This window comes from Mobula birostris, chromosome 4 (genome assembly GCF_030028105.1).
Source record: "Mobula birostris isolate sMobBir1 chromosome 4, sMobBir1.hap1, whole genome shotgun sequence".
In the NCBI taxonomy this organism is placed as follows: domain Eukaryota; kingdom Metazoa; phylum Chordata; class Chondrichthyes; order Myliobatiformes; family Myliobatidae; genus Mobula; species Mobula birostris.
In genome coordinates, this window is record NC_092373.1 from 87,376,316 (window position 1) to 87,403,555 (window position 27,240).

The 27,240-nt window shown below is 44.3% G+C and overlaps 1 protein-coding gene across 1 annotated transcript in view; it reads left to right on the forward strand.

Annotated features, from left to right (window-relative positions):
* LOC140196463 (uncharacterized) overlaps nucleotides 1-27,240 on the forward strand; it is a 388,255-nt gene that overhangs the window by 101,820 nt on the left and 259,195 nt on the right. Inside the window, exon 4 of the mRNA XM_072255725.1 lies at nucleotides 25,992-26,171. Within this exon, the coding sequence (XP_072111826.1) occupies nucleotides 25,992-26,171 (180 nt within the window). The remainder of the gene's footprint in view (nucleotides 1-25,991; nucleotides 26,172-27,240) is intronic.

Consider the following 27,240-nt stretch of genomic DNA (forward strand, 5'->3'; position numbering starts at 1 on the left):
CATAACCATACACTTTCCAACATTGTACTTCATTTACCACTTCTCTGCCCATTCTTCCAAACTATCCAAGTCTCTCTGCAGACTCTCCGTTTCCTCAGCACTATCAGCCCCTCCACCTATCTTCGTATTGTCAGCAAACTTAGCCACAAAGCCATCTATTCCATAATCCAAATCGTTGATGTACAATGTAAAAAGAAGCGGCCCCAACACGGACCCCTGTGGAACACCACTGGTAACCGGCAGCCTTTATTCCCACTCTCTGTTTCCTGCCAATCAGCTAACGCTCTATCCACGTATGTAACTTCCCCGTAATTCCATGGGCTGTTATCTTGTTAAGTAGCCTCATGTGTGGCACCTTGTCAAAGTCCTTCTGAAAATCCAAATATACAACATCCACTGCATCTCCCTTGTCTAGCCTACTAGTAATTTCCTCAAAAAATGTTAATAGGTTTGTCAGGCAGGATTTTTCTTTAAGGAATCCATGCTGAGTTCTGCCTATCTTGTCATATGCCTCCAGGTACTCTGTAACCTCATCCTTGACAATCGACTCCAACAACTTCCCAACAACCGATGTCAAGCTAACAGGTCTATAATTTCCTTTTTGCTTCCTTGCCCCCTTCTTAAGTAGCGGAGTGACATCTGCAATCTTCCAGTCCTCCGGAACCATGCCAGAATCTATCGACTTTTGAAAAATCATCGCTAATGCCTCCGCAATTTCCACAGCTACTTCTTTCAGAACACGTGGGTGCATTCCATCTGGTCCAGGAGATTTATCTACCTTTAGACTATTCAGCTTCCTGAGTACTTTCTCTGTCATAATTGTGACTGCGCACACTTCTCTTCCCTGCCACCCTTGAGTGTCCGGTATACTGCTGATGTCTTCCTCAGTGAAGACTGATGCAAAATACTCATTCAGTTCCCCTGCCATCTCCTTATCTCCCATTACAATTTCTCCAGCATCATCTTCTATCGGTCCTATATCTACTCTCACCTGTCTTTTACTCTTTATATACTTGAAAAAGCTTTTAGTATCCTCTTTGATATTATTTGCTAGTTTCCTTTCATAGTTAATCTTTTCCCTCTTAATGACCTTCTTGGTTTCCTTTTGTAAGGTTTTAAAAACTTCCCAATCCTCTGTCTTCCCACTAATTTTTGCTTCCTTGTGTGCCCTCTCCTTTGCTTTAATTTTGGCTTTGACTTTGGCTTTGTCAACCACGGTTGCATCCTTTTTCCACTCGAAAATTTCTTCTTTTTTGGAGTATACCTGTCTTGCACCTTCCACACTTCTCGCATAAACTCCAGCCACTGCTGTTGTGCTGTCTTTCTCGCCAGTGTCCCTTTCCAGTCAACTTTGGCCAGTTCCTCTCTCATGCCACTGTAATTTCCTTTACTCCACTGAAATACCGACACATCAGATTTCAGCTTCTCTTTTTCAAATTTCACAGTGAACTCAATCATGTTATGATCACTGCCTCCTAAGGGTTCCTTCACCTCAATCTCTCTGATCATCTCTGGTTTATTACACAATACCCAATCCAGTACAGCCAATCCCCAAGTGAGCTCAACAACAAGCTGTTCTAAAAAGCCATCTTGCAGACATTCTACAAATTCTCTCTCTTGAGATCCAGTGCCGACCTGATTTTCCCAATCCACTAGCATGTTAAAATCCCCCACAATTATCATAACACTGCCCTTCTGACAAGCCTTTTCTATTTCCAGTTGTAATTTGTAGTCCACATCCCTGCAGCTGTTTGGAGGCCTATAAATAACTGCCATCAGGGTCCTTTTACCCCTGCTATTTCTTAGCTCAACCCACAAAGATTCTGCACCTTCCGATCCTATATCACCTCTTTCTAATGACTTAATATCATTTCTTACCAATAAAGCCACGCCTCCCCTCTGCCTACCTTCCTATCCTTCCGATACACCGTGTATCCTTGGACGTTCAGCTCCCAGAGACATGCATCCTTTAGCCAGGTCTCAGTGATGGCCACAATATCATACCTGCCAATCTGTAGCTGTACGACAAGCTCATCCACCTTATTCCTTATGCTGCGTGCACTTAAGTATAACACCTTAAGACCAGTATTTGATACTTTTCGCTTTGATTTCACTGCAACTTTATTGCACTGCAACTCATCCCAATGGCTACAAATTTACCTCATCGCCTGCCTGTCTTTCCTGACTTCTTTACTGCTCACTATCTTAGATTTATTTCTGTTTCCCCCTTCCTCCACTCTGTCATTCCGGTTCCCATCCCCCTGCCAAATTATTTTAAACCCTCCCTAACAGCTCTATTAAACTTTCCTGCCAGGATATTGGTCCTCTTCGGGTTCAGGTGTAACGTGTCCTTTTTGAACAGGTCATACTTCCCCCAGAAGGGATCCCAATTATCCAAGAACCTGAAGCCCTGCCCCCTGCACCAGTCTCTCAGCCAGGCATTCATCTGCCTGATCCTACTATTCTTGCCCTCGCTAGCACGTGGCACAGGTAGCAATCCCGAGATTACTACCCCGGAGGTCCTGCTTCTCAGCTTCCTTCCTAACTCCCAGAAATCTCTCTTCAGGACTCCTCCCTTTTCCTATCTATGTCATTGGTACCAACATGTACCAAGACAACTGGCTGCTCACCCTCCCCCCTTCAGAATATCCAGGACCTGATCCGAGACATCCCGTACCCTGGCACCTGGGAGGCAACACACCATGCGAGTATCTCTATCAGAGTCACAGAATCTCCTGTCCATTCCCCTGACTATGGAATCCCCTATGACTACCGCATTTCTCTTCTCCCTCCTTCTCTCCTGCACAACAGCACCAGGCTCAGTGCCAGAGACCCGGTCACCGTGGGCGTCCCCTGTCAGGTCATCCCCCTCAACAGCATCCAGAACAAGATATTTGTTGCTGAGGGGGACAGCCAGAGGTGTGCTCTCCACTATCCTGGCATTTCCCTTCCCCCTGCCCCCCCCCGCCCCCAGCTTTCAAGATTCAAGATTCAAAATTCAAGATTGTTTATTATTATTCATTAGTACGAGTGAGAAAGAGAGCAAAATGATTGTTACTGTGGATCCAAATGCAGCATAAAGCAACACAATAAGCCTAACAACACAACAAATATTAATATACAAGTAACTGTTGAGTATGGCCATAAATACATAAGATGAGCTTATCTACATAGACTGGATGTACTGCATGTACATAAAGTGATTCTATGTTCAGGAGTATCTGAACGTCAGGTGACTCTGACACGAAATGATAAAGTGACTGAGTGACTCAGGGCATATGAACCCTGAGGTGGTGGGTTGAGTGAACAGGTGGAAATACTGATCAGCCCGATGGCTTGGGGGAAGTAACTGTTTTTGAATGTAGTGATCCTGGCTTGGGCACTTCAGAACCAGTGCTTCAGAAAACTCTCAGCTCCATTTCCTCCACAGCTGTACTAGTAAGGACATTTTTCTCGGGGGTTGTATTTTCACGAAGCCCAGGTTAATGCCTTTTGTACAGTATGTTATCTTTCTGATGTCACTGACATTGATTACAACATCCCCACAGAGTTACATGCACTTGATTTCACCAAACTGGGCGTTTCTCCCTGCAGTGTTCATCCTATCAGAACACAGATCAAGAAACGGTGCCATCAGTTAGCTGGGATTCTGCACTGCTCGCGGGTTGTTGACCATCACAAACTAAAGACCCTTCATTCCCTGACAGGAGCAATCAGTAGGCAACAGTACCTCTGGGAACGTGGGCTCGTCTGAATAACACCACTTGCATTTTCAGATGAACTGTCAGAAATGCCTTCTTTCAAATGAAACCTTAAATTGAGCCCAAGTGTCCTCTCACGGGGGTAGGAAAAGTACAGTGGAATTACTCAAAGAAGAGCAAAGTCTTCAGACAAGATTATCCTTCAACCACTATCTCTAGAGCAGTTTTAGGATTAAATTTGGGCATGTCAATCATAAATGCATGTTTATGGATTGACATTAATAGTGCTTATTGGATCCCATCAAAAAATCATCATAGAATTGTCACTAATTCTCTCTGAGCATCAGCGCCTTTCACTTTCTCACTGTTTTGTCTTTTTCTGTGCTCAGTAGCTCTGCGCTGTTTCCAGGGTTCTGTGGTAACCTGTGATGCTTTTCCTACTGACGTGGATGACCTCCCATTTTTCCACATTATATTCCATCTGAATGACCTTTGCACATTCACATAGCTGATCTATATCATGACGAACCCTTCTGCATCCTTCGCAGAGCCCACATCGGCATCACCAGCATATTGTTTATTCTGTGAGCCTCATGTGAAAAGCAATTTCATTGCACCATTGTCATAGTCATAGTCATAGTCATACTTTGTTGATCCCAGGGGAAATTGGTTTTCGTTACAGTTGCACCATAAATAATAAATAGTAATAAAACCATAAATAGTTAAATAGTAATATGTAAATTACGCCAGGAAATAAGTCCAGGACCAGCCTATCGGCACAGGGTGTCTGACCCTCCAAGGGAGGAGTTGTAAAGTTTGATGGCCACAGGCAGGAATGACTTCCTATGATGCTCTGTGTTGCATCTCGGTAGAATGAGTCTCTGGCTGAATGTACTCCTGTGCCCACCCAGTACATTATGTAGTGGATGGGAGACATTGTCCAAGATGGCATGCAACTTGGACAGCATCCTCTTTTTGGACACCACCGTGAGAGAGTCCAGTTCCATCCCCACAACATCACTGGCCTTACGAATGAGTTTGTTGATTCTGTTGGTGTCTGCTACCCTCAGCCTGCTGCCCCAGCACACAACAGCAAACATGTTAGCACTGGCCACCACAGACTCGTAGAACATCCTTAGCATCGTCCGGCAGATGTTAAAGGACCTCAGTCTCCTCAGGAAATAGAGATGTATATCAGGTGTATACCAGGTGTATATGAGCATAAACATATTAACAATAAACTAGTCAAATCTAATCTCTTCAGAACAAGTTACACAGTTTGCTTAGCTATTTACTTCATCACACTACTAACTCTCTTGCCATCCATGTATAATTCTTGTTTACTTCATCTCTTTCGTTTCTTCCCCACCAGTATTTTAACTTCACTTAAGTGTTCAGTTGTATGATTCTGTTTTAAGTTCCTCAACTGAGTTATACACCCAAATAAAATATAATCATGTATTAACAACTGATCATGGACTTCAGACAGGGAACACACACCAGTCCTCGTGGAGGGATCAGAAGTAGAAAGAGCGAATGACTTCAAGCTCCTGGGTGTCAATGTCTCTGAGGATCTATCCTGGATGCAACGTATCAGTGCAGCTACAAAGAAGGCGTGATAGCAACTATATTTCATTAGGAGTTTGAGGAGGTTTGGCTGTGTTATCAGAATTTTCTGCAGAAGTGCTGTGGAGAGCATTCTAACTGGCTGCATCACAGTCTGGTATGGGGCGTTGGGGGGCTACTGCACAGGACCGAAATAAGCTGCAGAGAGTCATAACCTTAGTCAGCTCCATCATGGGCAAAGGCCTCCATAGTGTCCAGGGCATTTTCAAGGAGCGATACCTCAAAAAGATGCTGTCTATTATTAGGGACCCCCATCACCTAGGTCATGCCTTGTTCTCATTGTTACCATCAGGAGGGAGATACAGAGGTCTGAAGGCACACACTCAATGATTCAGATACAGCTTCTGCCCCTCTGCCATCCAATTTCTAAATGGATATTGAACCCATGAACACAACCTGACTACTTTTTAATTTCTATTTTTGCATTAATTATTTAACTGTTTAATGTATACTTAACAAAATTCAAGTTTATTTTCTATTAATATGTTTTGCATTGTACTGCTGCTGCAAAGACAACAAATTTCATGACATTTGCCGGTGATATTAAACCTGATTCTGATTTTGATTGATGTGATAAAATATAAGTTTGTCCCTCCAGTCTCTCCCTTTGCCAAATTTAATGTCTTATGTCTTCTGACACAATATGGGTGCTACCTTGGAGAAGATCTAAACAGCTGATGGGGAAAAACTGGGCGAGTTAGGCCAAAGAAACAGTCCCATTCTGCCTTGCAGAAAGTGAATGCAGTAGATGTGCTCTTCAAGCCAAAGCAGGATTGATGGAAAAGTAATGAGTTTTAAGCCCATGAGCTCCCAGAAGCAAGGAGGCATTTCAGTAGCATTGAATGGTTCGGATCTGGTTTTAATCTCCACTGGAACTAAATAAAGATTATTGCTATGATACAAAGCAGCTGACCTGGCAGTGTAATTACACCATTATAGGGACATTGTTAACAATTAAAACAGTGGAGGCCGTGTTGTGAAATATTATCTGCCCAAAGAGTGAAGATTAAATGCAAAGAATGTTTTGAGGAACCAGAATTAATGGTGCCCCCTGCCTTCTTCCCCCTTCCCCCAGCCCTGACAGCGGACTAGATTGTTGCAGGCCACAGCCAGCTGTTTCCTGTTAACGGGACAACTCGCTTGCGGAGGATGAGCCAACTGTTTGGATTTGACTCAGCCACAACCCTTCCCCGTTATCCTCCCCCACCACCACCACAATCCGTCTTTCCCTCACACCTTTGCCTCTCATTAATACTCAGCAAATTTTGTGCTAGGAGTTCCCCTGTCTTCAGAAAGTTTGAAAAAAACTTTCCGGTGGCACCATTAAGAAGGCGCCTTGTGCAAGCAGCTCCAATGGAAATCATCAAATATTCCTGTTTAATCTGCTACAGCTGAAATCCACAGCTACAGCCATGGACAGTAGAGTGAACAACATCATTTTAAGGCACTTACAAAGTCTATCACTGCTCAAAGTCAACAAATCTCGGATGGCAGCCTCCAGTTGCAAGTACGGTTCCCCTTTAAGGCATAGAAGAGAGGGTGATGCGTTGGATTAAAAGTTTGTTTAAGAAGATGAGGTTCCAAATTCCACTACTGTCTATTCTGCTGGCAAACATAGTCTGGAAAATATAATCAAAGACTTCAGAATAAGATTGCTGTACCAGAGGGATATCAGGGTCTGTTGTGATTTTTCTTCATGGAGATTTGGCTATCCCCTGCCATTCTGGATGCAGTGATACAGTTCATTGGCCTCACAATTCACTTCCAAGATAGGACTGCTGAGATTTTCAAAGGCAGACGGGGTGGACTTTGTGTTATGATTAACTCTTCATGGTACACAAATGTGACGGTTTTGTCTGCATTTTGCTTGAAACATCTAGTGATCAAGTGTCGTCCATTTTATCTGCAGCAGAAGTTTTCAGCCATCATCTTGGTACCAGTGTACTTACCACTTCAGGTCAGTGTCAAGCAGGCTCTAGGCGAACTGAGCGATGTAATCAACAAGCATGAAACAGTGCACCCTGATGCCTTCCCCATTGTGTTGGGGATTTTACCCAGGTCAGCTTGAAAAATTCTTTAAATAATCAACACCAACATACCAGTTGTGGAACCAGAGGTGCCCACTCTTATACTACCATCAAGAAAGCTTACTGTGTTCTCCTGTGTCCACACTTTGAAAAATCTGATCACCTGGATGTACTTCTACTCCCGGGGTATAGGCAGAGACTGAAGACTGCAGCACCAGTAGAGAGGACAAGGGAGGCAGAGGAGTGTTTATAGGACTGCTTTGAATTGGTGGACTGGACAGTATGCAGGGATTCATCTTCAAGTCTGAATTTGTATGCCACAGTTGTCACAAAGAACAATTCCAATTGAGGTTAGAGGTGGAATTGGTTGCATAACAACTCTGACAGGGTTTAAAAGCCATTACTTCCTACAAAGCGAAATCTAACATCATGAGTGGTGGTGATGCTTCACTCCAGGATGAGCTCAACACCTTTTCTGCTCGCTTTGAAAGGAAGAATAAACTTACAGCTATGAGGATCCCTGCAGCATCCGGTGACACTGTGATCTCTGCCTCAGAGGCTGACATCAGAATGTCTTTCAAGGGGGTGAACTCTCACAAGGCGACAGGTCCCAATAGTGTACTTGGTAGGGCTCTGAAAAGCTGTGCCAACCAACCGGCAGATGCGTAGAAAGACATTTTTAATCTCTCATTGCTACAGTTGGAAGTTCCCAGCTGCTTCTAAAGGGCAACAATCATACTGGTGCCCAAGAGCAGGGCGAGCTATCTTAACGACTATTGTCCAGTAGCACTTACATCTATGGTGATGAAGTGCTTTGAGAAGTTTGTCATGGCTAGAATCAACTCCTGATTAAGCAAGGACCTGGACCCACTTCAATTTGCCTTTCACTGTAATAGGTCTACAGCAGATGCAGTCTCTTTGGCTGTTCATGTGGCCCTGGATCACCTGGACAAAACTAATACCTATGTCAGGCTGCTGTTTATTGAGGACAGCTCAGCGTTTAACACAATCATTCCTACAGTTCTGATCAAAAAGCTCCAAAACCTGGACTTCTGTACCTCTCTATATAACTGGATCCTTGGCTTCCTCACTGCAAGACCACAGTGTGCGTGAATCAGAAATAACATTTCCGCCTCGCTGATAATCAACACTGGCGCACCTGAAGGACGTGAGCTTAGCCCATTGCTCTACTCTCTCTACACCCACGGCTGTCTGGCTGCAACTCAAATGCCATCTATAAATTTGCTGACAACACAACTGTTTTTGGCCGAATTTCTGATGGTGATGAGAAGCTGTGCAGGAATGAGATATATCAGCTGGTGGAGTAGTGCCGTAGCAAAAATCTGGCACTCAACATCAGTAAGACCAAAGAACTGATTGTGGACTTCGGAAAGGGTAAGATGAGGGAGCACACATCAATCCTCATCAAGGGATCAGAAGTGGAAAGGGTGAGCAATTTCAAATTCCTGGGTGTCAACATCTCGAAAGACCTATCCTGGGCCCAGCATATCAATGTAGCTACAAAGAAAGGCATGACAGCAGTTATATTTCGAGGGATTTTCGATCCATCGGATGGACCGCACGGCGTCTTCAGGCAAGATGAGGGGAGGTGGTGTCTGCCTACTGATCAACACTGCGTGGTGCTCAGACACAGTGGCACTGACAAGCTCCTGCAGCCCGGACCTGGAACACCTGTCGGTGAAGTGTCGTCCCTACTATCTGCCACGGGAATTCACCTCGGTCATACTGACAGCGGTCTACATTCCCTCCTAGGCGGACGTGGAGTGTGTTCTGAACATACTGTATGCCAACATCAGTGAACTTGCGACCAGGTATCCGGAGGCTTTGCTCATTACAGCCAGGGACTTTAACCAGGCCAACCTCAGAAAGGTGCTGCTAAAGTTATAACAACATATCTCCTGCTCCACTAGAGGCCTGAATATACTTGACCACTGCTACACAGCAGTCAAAGATGCCTACTGTTCCATCCCACAACCTCACTTTGGAAAATCGGACCATCAGGCCGTACTCCTCCTCCCGGCTTACAAACAGAAACTGAAGCGGGAGGTCACGGTGTCAAAAGTGGTGTCGCATTGGACGGAGGAAACGGATGAGGTCCTCCGTGACTGCTTTGAATCAGTAGACTGGTTAGTATTCAAGGACTCAGCAGCTAACCTCGATGGGTTTGGCTCAGCTGACACGGACTTTATTTGGAAATGCACGGAGGACTGTGTGTCTCGCAAGACGATCCAGGTATTCCCGAACCAGAAATCTTGGATGAATTATGAGGTCAAGTCCCTTTTAAAGGCTAGAGCTGTGGTTTCTAGGTCCGGGGATACCAGTCGCTACACGGAATCCAGGCGTGAACTCCGGAAAGCCATTAACGGTGCCAAGAGGCAATATCGAGCCAAGTTGGAAGCCCAGGCTAACCAGAGGGATGCCAGTAGACTATGGCATGGTCTAAACGAGATCACTGGGTGCAAAGAAAAGGCTGGGTATATCAATAACTGTGGCGCTTCTCTTCCTGACGAACTTAACATATTCTACGCAAGATTCGAACAGAAGAGGAGCGTCCTGCTCCCTCCAGATGAACCGGACCTGGTGGCATCGAGATTCATCGTCACTGAGGAGGACATTAGAAGGGCCTTCCTGAAGATAAATCTAAGGAAGGCGACGGGCCCAGATGGCATCCCAGGACAGGTTCTCCGGGCCTGTACAAGAGAGCTAGCCGAAGTGTTTGCTGACATCTTCAACTGCTCCTTGCTTCAGTCTAAGATCCCCTCATGTTTTAAGAAGGCAATGACAATCCCAGTGCCGAAGAAGAGCAAGGTGGCATGCCTGAATGACTATCGACCTGTGGCTCTGACATCAATTGCTATGAAGTGCTTCGAGAGATTGGTTATGACACACATCAACCACAGCCTACCGGTCAACCTCGACACTTTGCAATTCGCCTACTGGAGCAACAAGTCAACAGCAGATGCCATATCTCTGGCCCTACATTCCTGCTTAGAGCACCTGGAGAATAAAGACGAATACGTAAGGCTCCTTTTCATTGACTACAGCTCTGCCTTTAATACCATCATTCCACATAAACTGATTCCTAAGCTCCAGAACCTGGGCTTTAGCACTCAGATCTGCAGCTGGATCTTCAACTTCCTCACAGACAGGACCCAGGCTGTAAAAATAGGGAACAAGCTCTCCTCTACAATCACTCTGAGCACCGGTGCCCCACAAGGCTGTGTACTCAGCCCCCTGCTGTACTCACTGTACACCCATGATCGTGTAGCCAAGTTACCATTGAACTCAATATATAAGTTTGCTGATGACACAACAATTGTAGGCCGTATCTCAGGTAATGATGAGTTTGAGTACAGAGAGGAAATTAAGAACCTGGTGGCATGGTGTGAAGACATTAACCTATCCCTCAACATCAGCAAGACGAAGGAATTGGTTGTTGACTTCAGAAGGAGTGGCGAACCGCATGACCCAATTTACATCAGTGGTGCGCAAGTGGAACAGGTCAAAAGCTTTAAGTTCCTCGGGGTCAATATCACAAATGACCTGACTTGGTCCAACCAAGCAGAGTGCACTGCCAAGAAGGCCCATCAGCGCCTTTACTTCCTGAGAAAACTAAAGAAATTTGGCCTGTCCCCTAAAACCCTCACTAATTTTTATAAATGCACCATAGAAAGCATTCTTCTAGAGTGCATCACAACCTGGTATGGAAGTTGTCCTGTCCAAGACCGGAAGAAGCTGCAGAAGATCGTGAACACGGCACAGCACATCGCACAAACCAATCTTCCATCCTTGGACTCACTTTACACCGCACGCTGTCGGAGCAGTGCTGTCAGGATAATCAAGGACACGACCCACCCAGCCAACACACTTTTCGTCCCTCTTCCCTCTGGGAGAAGGCTCAGGAGCTTGAAGACTCGTACGGCCAGATTTGGGAACAGCTTCTTTCCAACTGTGATAAGACTGCTGAACGGAGCCTGACCCGGATCTGGGCAGTACCCTCCAAATATCCGGACCTGCCTCTTGGTTTTTTTGAACTACCTTACTTTCCATTTTTCTATTTTCTATTTATGATTTATAATCGAAATTTTTAATATTTACTAATTTTTACTATCTTTAATATTTTTGATATTTAATATTTGTAATCCAGGGAGCGGGAAGCGCAGGATCAAGTATCGCTGTGATGATTGTCCGTTCTAGTATCAATTGTTTGGTGACAATAAAGTATAAAGTAAAGTAAAAATATTTCATCTGGAGCTGGAGGAGCCTTAGCAAGTTACCAAAGACACTTGCAGATTTCTGCAAACGTACCGTAGGGAGCATTCTAACTGCCTGCATCACCATCTGGTGTGGTGGTGCTGAGGTGGGGAGCACCTCACAGGATTGAAGTAAGCTGCAGGTAATTGTGAACTCAATCAGTTCTATCATAGACACTAACCTCCCCAGCATCCAGGACATGGCCTGTTCTCATCATTCCTGCCATCAGGTAGGAAGTACTGGAGCCTGAAGACACACACTCAATGATTCAGGAACAGCTTCTTCCCCTCTGCCAACAGATTTCTGAATGGACATTGAACCCATGAACTTCTAATTTTCTACTTTTTGGCACTACTTATTCAATTTAACTTTTAAAACGTGTGTGTATCTATATATATATACTTACTGTAATTTACTGTTTTTATTATTATGTATTGCAATGCACTGCTGCTGAATAACAACAAATTTCATGACATATTAGGTCTGATTCTGATTAAAGCAATTGGGTCATCTGCTGCGGACCAAAACAGGAGGTGCAGACTAGTGGACATAATAAAGCAAATAGTTTTGGAAATGTTTTGGCATTGCATGATTGGCTATCATTGTCACCCCTCACCCCGATATTAGATGCAGGATTGAGCAAATCTTTTACATCGTTGTAATGTAGACCCCTCTGCTAGTGGACTGTAATAGATATTGTTAACTGTTGGGTGGAAGAGACTAGTTAGTTGTTACAAAAGGAAACCCAAGGTGAATAAAAGACACAAATTATCCCTGCAATTCCCAGTGTGGGAACAATTCAAAAGACCAGAGTCACTTTATTCTCTGAAGGCCACACACAAGACTTGTTGGATTGGGCAAAAGCTTTTAACTAGTTGGCACCTGCCAAATAGGGAAATATTTAGCTGTGAGAAGCCCTCCTTTTCTTTTCAAAAGAAATTCTTGAGATAGAGTTTGATGGGCTGCCTCCTGTTCTTGTAGTTTAACCATCTTGTGGCTTAACCATCTAGGCATTTTGTTTTCCTCTGCTGCTTCCATTTTCAACATCATATCACTGTGAAGCGGAGTTTTCTGCAATGAATGCAATAAAAACTAAATTGTGGAATAGACTGGACATAAGGAACCCCATTCGAGTATCGCTGTCTCCCATCACCCCTCAATGGGACTGTCTTGTTGCAGGAAAACAAGCCCAGGGCTCCCACTGATTCAGCGATATTGGTGTGTTGCTATGATTTTATATGTTCATACGAGGAAAATATGCTCTGTGTGTTTAATATCCAAACGTTACTTAAAATGTTATGATGCTATTGCGTTATAAGTGACTTACAATTCAGTGGTCCCCAAACTCCAGGCTGCGAAGAATGCAGCAGTACAGCGGTAGCCGGAACGCACCCAGCTCATCTTTAAGAAAAAAGCTGAAATAAGCAAGCTAACTAATTAGGTGCCACCTGGCACGTAAATGTCGGGGCAGATCAGAGTGACGCAATCGGCAATCGCCTCTGATCTGGGCCGACATTTATGTGCCGGGCAGCACCTAATCAATTAGCTTGTTTATTTCGGCTTTTTTCTTAAAGATGTGCTGGGTGCGTTCCGGCCACCGCTGCACCCCTGCATGCTTCGCGGCAATGTATCAGTCCACGGCCTGGAGGTTTGGGACCACTGTTATAATTGACTTATCACTATATTCATGTGAGGAAAATATGCACTGTGTGTTTAATATTAAATTCATTAGATAAACCCCTTTAGAAACGAAATTGAGTGTATTAGCCACTTATAAAGTGACTTATAGTTGACTTACCACCTATATTCCAGTCGTGTTTAACACCCACCCCCAGACCCCACCCCGGGTCAGCCAGCCCGCAAGTATATTGTCAATATTAAACGGGTCCGCGGTGCAAAAGAGGTTGGGGACCCCTGTTCTAAAGGAACCTCCTCCTGTTCTGAGGCTGTGCCCTCTAGTCCAAGACTTTCCCACTAGTTGAAACATGCTCTTCATGTCCACTCCTATCTTAGCCTTTCACTATTTGGCAGATTTCAATGAGATCCCCCTCGTTCCTTCAGTGAGTACAGGTCCAGAGCCATCGAGTGCTCCTCGTGTTAATCCTTTCATTCCTGGGCTCATTCTTGTAAACCTCCTTTGGACCCTCTCCAATGCTGGCCTTTGGTGTGAACATGTGGAGGCTCTATGTAAGTTTCTCATAAGTTTTTTTCTCTTTCTTCAAGTATTAGTACACAACTAGTGCACTGAGAATGGATTGAGGGTCTGTGGTATGTTCTTTATGTAAGATGTGGGAACTCTGGGAGACTGATAACTACATCCACATGAAGTGCATCAAGTTGCAGCTCCTTTGAGACAGTGGTAAGGAACTAGAACTGCAGCTGGATGACCTTCAACTCATATAGGAGAATGAGGAGGTGATAGAGGGGAGCTACAGGGAGGTCATCACCCAGAACTTGCAGGGGGTAGGTAGCTGGGTGACTATCAGGAGAGGGGAAGGGAACACACAGCCAGTGCAGAGTGTCCCTCTGGCCATTCCCCTCAAAAATAACTATACCACTTTGAATACCGTTCGGGGGCAACAACCTACCGGGAGAAGCTGCAGCGACTGGCTTTCTGGCTTTGTGTCTGGCTCCGTGCCTCAGAAGCGAAGGGGGAAAAGAGGAGTGCAATTGTGATAGAGGAATCACAGTTAGGGGAGCAGACAGGAGATTCTTGGAAGTGAAAGAGACACCAGGATGATATGTAGCCCAGCAAGCACCAAGGTCACAGATGTTTCTGATCTGATCCACAGCATCCTAAAGGGGAAGGGTGAATAGCCGGAAGTTATAGTATGTAAGGGTACCAACAACGTAGGCAGGAAAGGGATGAAGTCCTGAAGGGAGAATATCGGAAGTTCAAGTGCGTTTAATTATCATTCAATCATACATGAACACCGATGAATAAAGCCAAATGAAATAGTGTTCCTCCAGGGCCAAGGTGCAAAACACAATACCAACAGTTATACACAGCACAAGTGACATGACTTATAAATCAATGCTGCATGGGTGTTGTTGGCAAGAACAAGCATTTCTCAGCAGTCCACAGAAGAACGTATGTACGCAGGCATTTAATCCAGCTTGTCGTTCCACCAATTGAACACTGGAGGGCAGCACTGACAGGAGGGGGCCAGCCCCCAGCCCAGCATGGATATTGTACTACACTGCCTCCTGTGTCTTCTCTCTTGGACTGCTACAACAGGCAAGCCTGTGGCTTGAGGCCTAATCCTCGCTACAGCCAAGGCCACACTGTTCTCCAGCTGCCTGTAAGGAAAGGAAAACAGACTTGTAGCATTTTACAATATCAATGACCAACAGGGTCTTGCAGTAAAAATCAAGCCAAACGTGAAGAAAGCTACACCTCACTTTCAGAAAAAGAGCCAGAGGAACTCAGAAAGTCAGGCAGCATCTGTGGAGGGGGAAATGGGCAATCTAAATTTCAGGTCAGAAGTTTGGTAGTCTGTCCATATCCCTCTATAGATACTGTCTGGCTCATCGAGTTCCTCCATCTCCTTGTGTGTTGCTCAGAATTTCCATCATCTGCTGTCTCTTGAGCCGCCACCTTATATTCATGTCTGACCAGTGACCAACAGGAAGATAACCAATGTTCCAGCAAAAGGACATAGACCTGAATCATTGACTGTTACTCTTTACATTGATGCTGACTAACCAGTTGAGTGTTTATATTTTAAATTAACAACATTCATAATTTTCTGGCAACACACATAAAAGTTGCTGGTGAACGCAGCAGGCCAAGCAGCATCTGTAGGAAGAGGTGCAGTTGACGTTTCAGGCCGAGACCCTTCGTCAGGACTAACTGAAGGAAGAGTGAGTAAGGGATTTGAAAGTTGGAGGGGGAGGGGGAGATCCAAAATGATAGGAGAAGACAGGATGGGGAGGGATGGAGCCAAGAGCTGGACAGGTGATTGGCAAAAGGGATAAGAGAGGATCATGGGACAGGAGGTCTGGGAAGAAAGACAAGGTGGGGGGGACCCAGAGGATGGGCAAGGGGTATATTCAGAGGGACAGAGGGAGAAAAAGGAGAGTGAGAGAAAGAATGTGTGTATAAAAATAAGTAACAGATGGAGTACGAGGGGGAGGTGGGGCATTAGCGGACGTTAGAGAAGTCGATGTTCATGCCATCAGGTTGGAGGCTACCCAGACGGAATGTAAGGTGTTGTTCCTCCAACCTGAGTGTGGCTTCATCTTTACAGTAGAGGAGGCCGTGGATAGACATGTCAGAATGGGAATGGGATGTGGAATTAAAATGTGTGGCCCCCGGGAGATCCTGCCTTCTCTGGCGGACAGAGAGTAGATGTTCAGCAAAGCGGTCTCCCAGTCTGCGTCGGGTCTCGCCAATATATAAAAGGCCACATCGGGAGCACCAGGCGCAGTATATCACCCCAGCCGACTCACAGGTGAAATGTTGCCTCACCTGGAAGGACTGTTTGGGGCCCTGAATGGTGGTAAGGGAGGAAGTGTAAGCGCATGTGTAGCACTTGTTCCACTTACACGGATAAGTGCCAGGAGGGAGATCAGTGGGGAGGGATGGGGGGGACGAATGGACAAGGGAGTTGCGTAAGGAGCGATCCCTGCGGAATGCAGGGGGGGGGGAGGGAAAGATGTGCTTAGTGGTGGGATCCCGTTGGAGGTGGCGGAAGTTACGGAGAATAATATGTTGGACCCGGAGGCTGGTGGGGTGGTAGGTGAGGACCAGGGGAACCCTATTCCTAGTGGGGTGGCGGGAAGATGGAGTGAGAGCAGATGTACGTGAAGTGGGGGAGATACATTTAAGAGCAGAGTTGATAGTGGAGGAAGGGAAGCCCCTTTCTTTAAAAAAGGAAGACATCTCCCTCGTCCTAGAATGAAAGGCCTCATCCTGAGAGCAGATGCGGCAGAGAGGGAGGAATTGCGAGAAGGGGATGGCGTTTTTTCAAGAGACAGGGTGAGAAGAGGAATAGTCCAGATAGCTGTGAGAGTCAGTAGGCTTATAGTAGACATCAGTGGATAAGCTGTCTCCAGAGACAGAGACAGAAAGATCTAGAAAGTGGAGGGAGGTGTCGGAAATGGACCAGGTAAACTTGAGGGCAGGGTGAAAGTTGGAGGCAAAGTTAATAAAGTCAACGAGCTCTGCATGTGTGCAGGAAGCAGCGCCAATGCAGTCGTCGATGTAGCGCAGGAAAAGTGGGGGACAGATACCAGAATAGGCACGGAACATAGATTGTTCCACAAAGCCAACAAAAAGGCAGGCATAGCTAGGACCCATACGGGTGCCCATAGCTACACCTTTAGTTTGGAGGAAGTGGGAGGAGCCAAAGGAGAAGTTATTAAGAGTAAGGACTAATTCCATAATAAATAATAAATTTCATAATTTTCTTTTTTGTTTTCCGGTGACATCCTGTTTTTTGTGTCCGTGCCATACCCTGCCAGAGCCTCGGCGACCACTTTTTCAAGTGGTTGTCTTGGAGGAAAGATTCTGTGAGTGGTCCCCCACATCCTTCTCACAGCGCAGTTTTTTTTTACAAGGTCGAGTTGCGAGCTCGACACTCAACCTGGCATGGATGGAAAGCGTGCCCGGGAGCGGCCCGACTGGGTTTGAACTCGGGAACCTTCGCTCTGGAGTCTGGCGCTAACGTCACTGAACCACCAGCCGGCCTATATGGAGTACATCCTATACCCCATTATGAAATAGTGGCTGTCTAACTGCAAGGGGAAGGAGAACCTGATGGGGGTTATATGCAGGCTTCCAAACAGTATCCAGAATGTAGGGTACAAATTACAGTGGGAGATAGAAAAAAATGTAAAAACCGGCAATTTTATGATGGTTTTAGGGTATTTCAATTGGCAAAGCAAGTTTATTATCAAAGTACATATATTTCACCATATATGAGGGGTGATTGATAAGTTTTTGGCCTAAAGTAGAAGGAGTCAATTTTAGAAAACCTAGCACATTTATTTTTCCTACATTCACACCCTTACTCCAGCAGCTGTGGAGCATATGGATCCCTTCTTTGTAGAAGTCGGCGTCTTTGTAGAAGGAGATGAGTTATTAAATTCAAACTTTCTGCATTTTCACTCAAAGAGTTGAACTGCAAGTACATGTAATGAGAGCTGAAAAACTCTCTCCTTCTACCTTAGGCCACGAACTTACCGATCACCCCTGCTGTGGACCACCTGGAGGTCCAAGACACTCTCGTTACATGCACGTGCAGTTCAATGCAGAAAGTTTGAAGTTAATAACTCATCTCCTTCTGCCTTAGGCCACAAACTTATCAATCACCCCTGCTGTGGTCCACTTCTACAAAGAAGGGATCCGTATGCTTCACGACCACTGGACTAAGTGTGTATATGTAAGAGGGGACTACGTTGAAAAATAAATGTACTAGGTTTTCTAAGATTGACTCCTTCTACCTTAGGCCATGAACTTATCAATCACCCCTCTTATGTACTACCTTGAGATTTGTTTTCCTGCAGGCATTTACAGGAAAATAAAGAAATACAAACAATCAATGTGCAAAAGGGAACAAATTGTGCAAAAATAAATAAATAAATACTGAGAACATGAGTAGTAGAGTCCTTGGAAGTGGGCCTATAGGTTGTGGAACCAGTACAGAGTTGAGTTGAGTGAAATTATCCACGCTGGTTCAAGACCTGGTGGTTGAGGGGTAATAACTGTTCCTGGACTTGGTGACGTGGGCCCTGAGGCTCCTGTACCTTCTTCCCAAAGGCAGCAGTGAAAAGAGAGCATGGCCTGGATAGTGGAGGTCCTTATTGATGGATGCTGCTTTCTTGTCCCAGTGCTCCTTGTAGATGTGCTCAGGAGGGTCCTGCCTATAATGAACTGGGTTGTATCCATCACATTTTTCAGGTTTTTTTGTTCTGGGGAATTAGTGTTTCCGTACCAGGCTGTGATGCAACCAGTCAGGATACTCTCCGCTGTGCATGTATAGAAGTTAATTAGAGCTTTGGATGACATGCTGAATGTATGCACACTTCTCAGGAAGTAGAGGTGTTGTTGTGCCTTCGCTGTGATGGCACTCACACGCTGGTCCTCAAATATGATAACGCCAAGGAATTTAAAGTTACTGATTCTCTCTGCCTCCAATTCGCTAATGAGGACTGACTCATGGACCTCTGGTTTCTTCCTCCTGTAGTCAATAATCAGCTCTTTGGTCATTGTTGTGGCACCATTCAACCAGATTTTCCATATCTCTTCTATATTCCAATTCATCACTATTTTTGTTTTGCAAACTTGTTCTCATTGTTGTCAGCAAACTTGATTATGACATTGCAGTTGTAATTAGCCACATAAACATAGATATAAAGCATGTAGAGCAGCATGCTAAGCAGACAGCTTGTGGTGCACCTGTGCTGGTGGGGATTATGGAGGAGTTTATTGGTGTCAGTACAGTGTCGGTGATTGTTGTTACCAATCTGCGCTGACTGGAATCTGCAAGTCAGAATATCAAAGATCCATTTGCACAGAGAAGTATCGACATCTACGTCTTGGACCTTAGTGATGAGTTTTGAGGGGATGATGGTATTGAATGCTGAGCTGTAGTCAGTGAAGAGCATCCTAATCTATGCCTCTTCATTGTTCAGATGGAAGAGCTGAATGAAGAGCCAATGAAATGGCATCCTATCCTGGTTTGTCCTTCCAAAGTGCAACACCTTACACTCGTCTGCATTAAATTCTGTATGCTATTTTAGAGACCATTTTTCCAGCTGGTCCAGATTCTGTAATCTTCTTCTACTCATACTGGACAAGACTGGAACTAAAGGTCATAGGTTAAGGGTGAAAGGTGAAATATTTAAGGTGGACCTGAGGGTGGTGTGAGAGTGGGAACAAGTTGGATTGCAACATTTAAGAGAAATTCAGATAAGTACATGGATGGGCGGGCTCTGGAAGCCTATGGTCCAGATGAGGTTCAACGGGACTATGCAGAATAACAGTTCAGCATGGACTAGATGGACCAAAGGGCATATTTCTGTGCTGTAGTGCTGTATAACTATGAATCAACTCTGCTCGCTGTGCCACTGAGTAATCTTGTATGCCCTGTAATGTGATACTGCTAACATTTACTAATGTAATTTCCTGTCTGTTGACCCCATGCAACAGGCTGTACAATGGCTGGTTCCCTGTTGGAAAGTTATCACTAAGTGTTTGTTTGCACTTCACCTCAGTTTGTCTGTCAATGGTGATTAATATCCGTCCATTTCAGCTGGGCCTTTTCTCCCCACAGGACATTGCAACTGCCGTAATGTCAATGTTATATTACAGGAAACAAGGCCTTCCCTTTGTGTGCAACAGGGTCCCATGTACAAAAATATAGATGATTACATCTGGAGCAACAAACAATCTGCGAGAGAAATCCTGTGGCTTGAGCAGTATCTGTGGGGGTTGGGGAGAAATTGTCAAAGTTTTGGGCCAAAAACCCTACTGATGCAGGATTCTGACCCAAGATGTCAACAATTCCTCACCCTTCCCCCTCAAAGAAGCTGCCTTACCTGCTGAGTTCCTCCAGCAGATTGTTAGTGCTGCAGATTCCAGTATCTGCAGTCTCTTGTGTCTCCAGGTGACCATATTATCTGTTGCAGGTTAACACATAGAAAACGCTGGAGGAACTCAGCAGGTCAGGCAGCACCTATGGAAATTAATAAACAGTTGATATTTGGGGCCGAGACCCTCCTTCAGGACTGAGAAGTAAAGGGGTAGATGCCAGAATAAAAAGGTGGGGAGAGAGGAAGGAGGCTAGCTGGAAGAAGTTGGTGCAGCCAAGTGGGTGCAAAAGGTCAAGGGCTGGAGAAGAAGGAATCCGATAGGGGAGGAGATGGACCATAAGAGAAAGGGAAGGAGGAGGGAAACGAGGGGGGAAGTAATAGAGAGGTGAGAAGAGGTAAAAAGTCATAGTGGGGAATAGAGGAAGTGGAGCGGATTAGTTTACTGGAAAGAAATATCGATATTCATGCCATTAGGTTGGAAGCTGCCCAGATGGAATATATGGTGGCCTCTTCTTGGCACAAGAATGGGGCCATGGACCAACATGTCAAAACCAGGATAGGACTGAGAATTACAATGTATGGCCACCAGGAAGTTCCGCTTCTGGTGGATGGTGTGCAGGTGCTCTGTTATAGGTGCTGTTAAAGATACCAGGGACCCTCTGCTACTCTCAGGTAGACAGTTATAGATTCTACTTTAGGGTATCATGAGGAAGGTTGCTGTCAGAATCAGGTTTATTATCACCGGCATGTGACGTGAAATTTGTTAACTTAGCAGCAGCAGTTCAATGCAATATATAATCTAGCAGAGAAAAAATAAATGATAAATAAAATTAAAAAAAATAATAATCAATAAACAAGTAAATCAATTACGTATATTGAATAGATTAAAAAAACATACAAAAAAAGAAATACTGTATATTAAAAAAAAGTGAGTTAGTATTCAATATCCATTTAGGAATCGGATGGCAGAGGGAAGAAGATGTTCCTGAATCGCTGAGTATGTGCCTTCAGGCTTCTGTACCTCCTACCTGATGGTAACAGTGAGGAAAGGGCATGCCATGGGTGCTGGAGGTCCTTAATATGGATGCTGCCTTTCTGAGACACCGCTTCTTAATGAAGACCTGGGTACTTTGTAGGCTAATACCCAAGATGAAGCTGACTAGATTTACAACCTTCTGCAGATTCTTTCGGTCCTGTGGAGTAGGCCCTCCCCCAATACCAGATAGTGATGCAGCCTCTCAGAATGCTGTCCACAGTACAACTATAGAAGTTTTTGAGTGTATCTTTTGAGGTGCCAAATCCCTTCAAACTCCTAATAAAGTATAGCCACTGTCTTGCCTTCTTTATAACTACATTGATATGTTGAGACCAGGTTAGAATCTCAGAGATCTTGACACCCAGGAACTTGAAACTGCTCACTCTCTCTACTTCTGACCCCTCTATGAGGATTGGTATGTGTTCCTTCATCTTACCCTTCCTGAAGTCCACAATCAGCTCTTCTGTCTTACTGACATTGAGCGCCAGGTTGTTGCTGTGGCACCACTCCACTAGTTGGCATATCTCACTCCTGTATGCCCTCTCGTCACCACCTGAGATTCTACCAACAATGGGTGTCTCATCAGCAAGTTTATAGATGATATTTGAGCTATGCCTAGCCACACAGTCATGTGTATACAGAGAGTAGAGCAGTGGGCTAAGCACACACCCCTGAGGTGCACCTGTGTGGATTGTCAGCGAAGAGGATACGTTATCACCAATCCGCATAGATTGTGGTCTTCCGGTTAGGAAGTCAAGGATCCAATTGCAGAGGGAGGTACAGAGGACTAGGTTCTGCAACTTCTCAATCAGGATTGTGGGAATGATGGTATTAAATGCTGAGCTATAGTCGATGAACAGCATCCTGACGTAGATGTTTGTGTTGTCCAGGTGGTCTAAAGCCGCGTGGAGAGCTATCAACAAACCATGCTCCATCTCACCATAAGGTGCATAGTGAATAAATGTAGATGACGATTTGCTCTCTATTTAATCCATGCAGTAACAGACCTGGGTGTGTAGTGGGTTCATATGGACTGATATTTATTGCAGTTAAGCCATGACTTATCAAAGTGCCTTTTCAGTAGTGTAGAGCTTTATTGTATACCAAAAAAAAAATGCTGCGGGAGGAACTAATTGTGTCAGGCAGCAGTTGTGGAGGGAAATGCACAGTTGTTGTTTTGTGTTAGGATCCTTTATCATCTGTAAACACAACTGTCCATTTCCATCTATAGATGCTGCCTTACATGTTGAGTTTCTCCAGCAGTTTGCTTTTTGTTTCCAGAAAACTGGTTAATACATGACTGTAGAGGGCACTTTACTTCATAGCAAAAGTTTTAATGCTGGGACAGGGTACCTGAAATAGAAAGTTTTCTATTCCCTAATGCAATAAATCCTTCACATCGATAAACATCGAATTCTTAAGCATAAAAACGTTTACTCGCTCCCTGGACTTCCAAATATTTTGGTGCAAATTTCTTTCTTATAAACATTTCCACTTTGCATGTTTTGTGTCTTCTTCAGCAGAGATTTCTTTTGGTTGTTAGTTTAGAAATTCCAGAAAGGAATTCATTTCTAAATTTAGACATGTTTATACAAAGTACTGTAAAGCTGGGCAACGGGGAAAATGTGTAGGGAAATTATCAAAGAGCAATTAAACCCTCTGACCCTAACCCATGTTTCCTTTGCATGTATACAAAAAATGGATGGCAGTGTGCACGGTCACAGCAGCCTCTCTGGCTCCTACCCACAGTGAAATTTCTCATCCCAGTCATCTTTTCTATCATCGATAAACACTGCTGATCACAAAGACTAAAATCTGCAAGCCTACCTCGCTAGCGAACAGGACTATTTACCAGTCCTGTGCAATTCGCATGCATTTTGACTTATATTTCATTACCTTATTAGTGGTAATATCTTGTTTAATGGGTGTGAGTGATATATGTTATGAGGGCGTTCCATTGTCCTGAGGAACATTGTTTCATTTGGTAGTGTGTGTGTATGTATATATATATATATATATATATATAAACACATACATATATAGTCAGATGACAATAAACTTGAACTTGAAATATATATTGATCAAGATAACATTCCTGAACGTATTTGACAAATTATACTATATACATTCCTCTTACAACATGGAAGTCCTGGTTAATATGTGAAAAGTTAAAATCACTTACTATTACAACCTTATTTTTCTTGAAACTTTTGTTGCCACCTTTCTAAAGATTTATGAATTCCTTAGAAGTGGTGTCACAGGTAGATAGGGTCACGAAGTGTACTATGTACAGTTCTTCTCCCTTTCCTGTCAGCAAATGACCAGAACTGCACACAGTACTCCAAATTAGGCCTCACTAACTTCTTATACAACTTCAAAATAACATCCCAACTCCAGTACTCAACATTTCGATTGATGAAGGCTAATCCTTCATAAATTGGGTTACAGGAGTTGGGATATTATTTTGAAGTTGTATAAGAAGTTGGTGAGGCCTAATTTGGAGTATTGTGGGCAGTTCTGGTCACCTACGTACGGGAAAGATATCAATAAGATTGAAAGAGCACAGTGAAAATGTACAATGATATTGCTGGGACTTGAGTTCCTGAGTTATAGGGAAAGGACTTATATGAGTTATAGATTAGGACTTCTGCTCAAAGTAGTGGATATGGCCCAGTCCATCATGAGTAAAGCCCTTCCCACCATTGAGCACATCTACAAGAAGCATTGCAGGAAAGCAGCATTCATTATCTGGGACCTCCCACCTCCCAGCACATCCTCTCTTCTGGCTGTTACCATCAGGAAGAAGGTATAGAAGCCACAAGATTCACATCAGCAGGATTAGGAATAGTTATTACCCCATAACCATCAGGGTCTTGAACCAAAGGGGATAACTTCACTTGCCTCATCATTGAGATGTTCCCACAACTTTCAAGGACTCTTAATCTCATGTTCCCATGTGTTGCTTATTTATTTATTATTATTATTTCTTTCTTTTTGTATTTGCACAGATTGTTGTCTTTTGCATACTGGTTGAACACCCAAGTTGGTGCAGTCTTTCACTGATTCTATTGTGGTTATTATTCCATTATGGATTTATTGAGTATGCCTGCAAGAAAATGAGTGTCAGGGTTGTCTGTGGTGACATATATGTACTTTGATAATAAATTTACTTTGAACTTTTAATTATGTTCCCTGCAGTCTAGGAGAATGAGGGGAGATTTAATAGAAGTATACAGAATTATGAGGGGTATAGATAGGGTAATTGCAAGCAAACTGTTTCCACTGAGGTTGGGTGAGAATAGAAGTGGAGGTCAGATGTAAAGAGTGAAAGATGAAATTTTTTAAGACAAAACCTGAAGGAGTATTTCTTCACTCAAAGGGTGGTGAGAGGGACCAAGGTATTATCCGAAGTGCTGGTTGCAGGTTCAATGTCAACATTTAAGAGAAATTTACATAGGTACACAATTAAGGGCTATGGGGGGCTGTGGTTCACATGTGGGGTCCCCAATGGGACTCGGTAGAATAATAGCTTGGCATGGATTAGATGGGCTGAAGGGCCTGTTTCTGTGCTGTATTGTTCTATGATTGAATAACTCTACAAATCTGACCTAAATCCCACTGACTATTGGGTGGTTTATAATTATAGTCCCATTAATGTGGCCATTCCTTTCTTATTCCTCAGTTCCACCCTTTTAATTTTAGCAGGTGAGCCCTCCAGCCTGTCCCATCTGACTGCTGCCATGACATTTACCCCAACGAGTAATCTCACCCCTCTTCCTTTAATATCCCCCGTGCTATTATGTTGAAAACAATAGAACCACTGAACACTGAGCAGTCAGTCCTGCCCCTCCTGTATCCAAGTCTCACTAATGGCTATCATACCATATTTCTACGTACTAATCCATGTTCTAAGCTCAATTGCCTTACCTAGTTTAATCCTTGCATTAAAATAAACACAACTCAGAACAGTAGACCACCAAGCTCAAACTATCGGTTGCTATCTTTGTAAATAGGCCTAACATCTTCTTTCCCCACACCACTGTATCCTGGTACTCTGGTTCCCATCCCCCTGCATCTCTAGTTTAACCCCCCGCCCCAGAGCAGTACTAGTGAACCTTCCCGCAAGGATATTAGTTCAGGTACAAACCATCCCATTTGGACAGGTCCCATCTTCCCTGGAAGAGAGCCCAATAATCCAAAAATCTGAAGTCCTTCCTCATGTTCCAACTCCTTAGCCACATGGTAATCTGTATTATCTTCCTGTTCCTAGCCTCACTAGCATGTGGCACAGGTAGCAATCCTGAGATCACCATCCTGGAGGTCCTGTCCTTTAACTTAGCACCTATGGATTTGTTAACACTTCATGTCCTTGTCAGTGGGACCAACATGCACCATGCCATTCACATTTCCCCCTGTCTCAAGGTTCCAGCAGCTCAGGCTCAATCCTCACTTTGGGTTCTGTGTGAAGATTGCATATCCTCCCTGTGGCCACATGGGTTTCCTTCGGGTTCCCTGATTTCCTCCCAAATCCCAAAGATGTGTGGGTTGCTCGGTTTATTGGCCACTTAAATTGCCCCTGGCATGTCTGTGACTGGTGGAGTTTGTGGGAAATTGATGAGAATGTGGAGAGAATAAAACTGGATTAGTATAAATACTTGATGGTCAGCATAAACTCAGTGGGTCAAGGATCTGTTTCTATGGTCTATAACTCAACACCATTTAAAATGGCTTTAAGGATTCTGTGGTTACCCACAGTACTAACCTGTTTTCTCTGCTGTTTCTCATTAGCTGGAGAAATGCCTCAAGTTTGAAGTGTCTGAAAGGGAACAAGAGGCGGCTGAGTCAAAAGCTGTGTTAGATCTCGGTCGCAAGTTTGATGATGAAGAGAGGGCATACAGGAGAAAACTTCAAGCCTATCAAGATGGACAACAGCGCCAGGCACAACTGGTGCAAAAGCTCCAGGCTAAGGTAGGAATTGCCTTTCAATATAGATTCTGACCCACATTATGTTAAAAGGTAGACCCACAGTTCTGAGAATGGAATTTTGTTTTGAAGGGCCATGGAATTTAATGTGCAGAGAAATCGTCCAGTAGGTTCAGGGAGGGAGGGTTGAAAATAGAATACGTGTTAACTAAGCTTGATAGCTTGGATCTCAGTGCTGTGGAAGTGTCCTCATATACTGAACCATTAGCAAATAAACCAATACTTAGAAATAAGGCAATAGGAGAGCTGGCAGTGGCGAAGATTAGTGAAGTACAGTGCTGGCTTGATTTGAGTCAGAGCTTAGGAGAGAAAGGGTGAATGGTGGAATCAGATCACAGCGTTTCTGTGGCACTGTGAACACATCACTTCTATTACAGTGCTTCAGGATGTAGGGAACAGGTCCAAGGTTTTTCCTGGATCATTTTTTATTTGTTGTCAGGAAGTGGCAGAATTAATTTAACAGTTGGGTTACTGGTAGTTTATAATTGAACTGCTTGCCAGACTATTTCACAGAGCATGGATAAGTTGACTGATCTGCGCGAAACTTGAACAAATGTGAACGATATTAAGAGGAGCTGTCAGGCTATCTATGTCTTGGAAAGGAATTTAATTTCTTTTGCCTAAATATTAAATGAGGAATCCTGGGAATAGCACAGCAGCTACAAAAACTGAGCCTTCAATAACCTCAGTAGTTGGGTCTAGCAATTGGACTGTATCACAACCATGTAACAGATCCTTCCCAGGTTATGAATGCTCGATTTATGGATACCCTGTACATATAAGCAAGTGTTTGGGAGACCAGTGTGATGGATGTAGATGGATTTGCAAGATCCTACAGGGGTGTAGGCATCTTCTGCCGAGTGGCAACAGGGTTTTCTACCTGCCTTCTCTTGCCAACCCCCAAACCCCCTTCCCTGAGCTGCAGCAATCAGACGTTGGGTTGAGCTGATGTGGGCTGGGAGTGCTGAGTACATTCAGTTACTCACTCCATGAGGTGGGCTGGCTGCCGCTTTTCCCAGACCTGCTCACTGTCCTGCCACAGCTGTTTCTATGA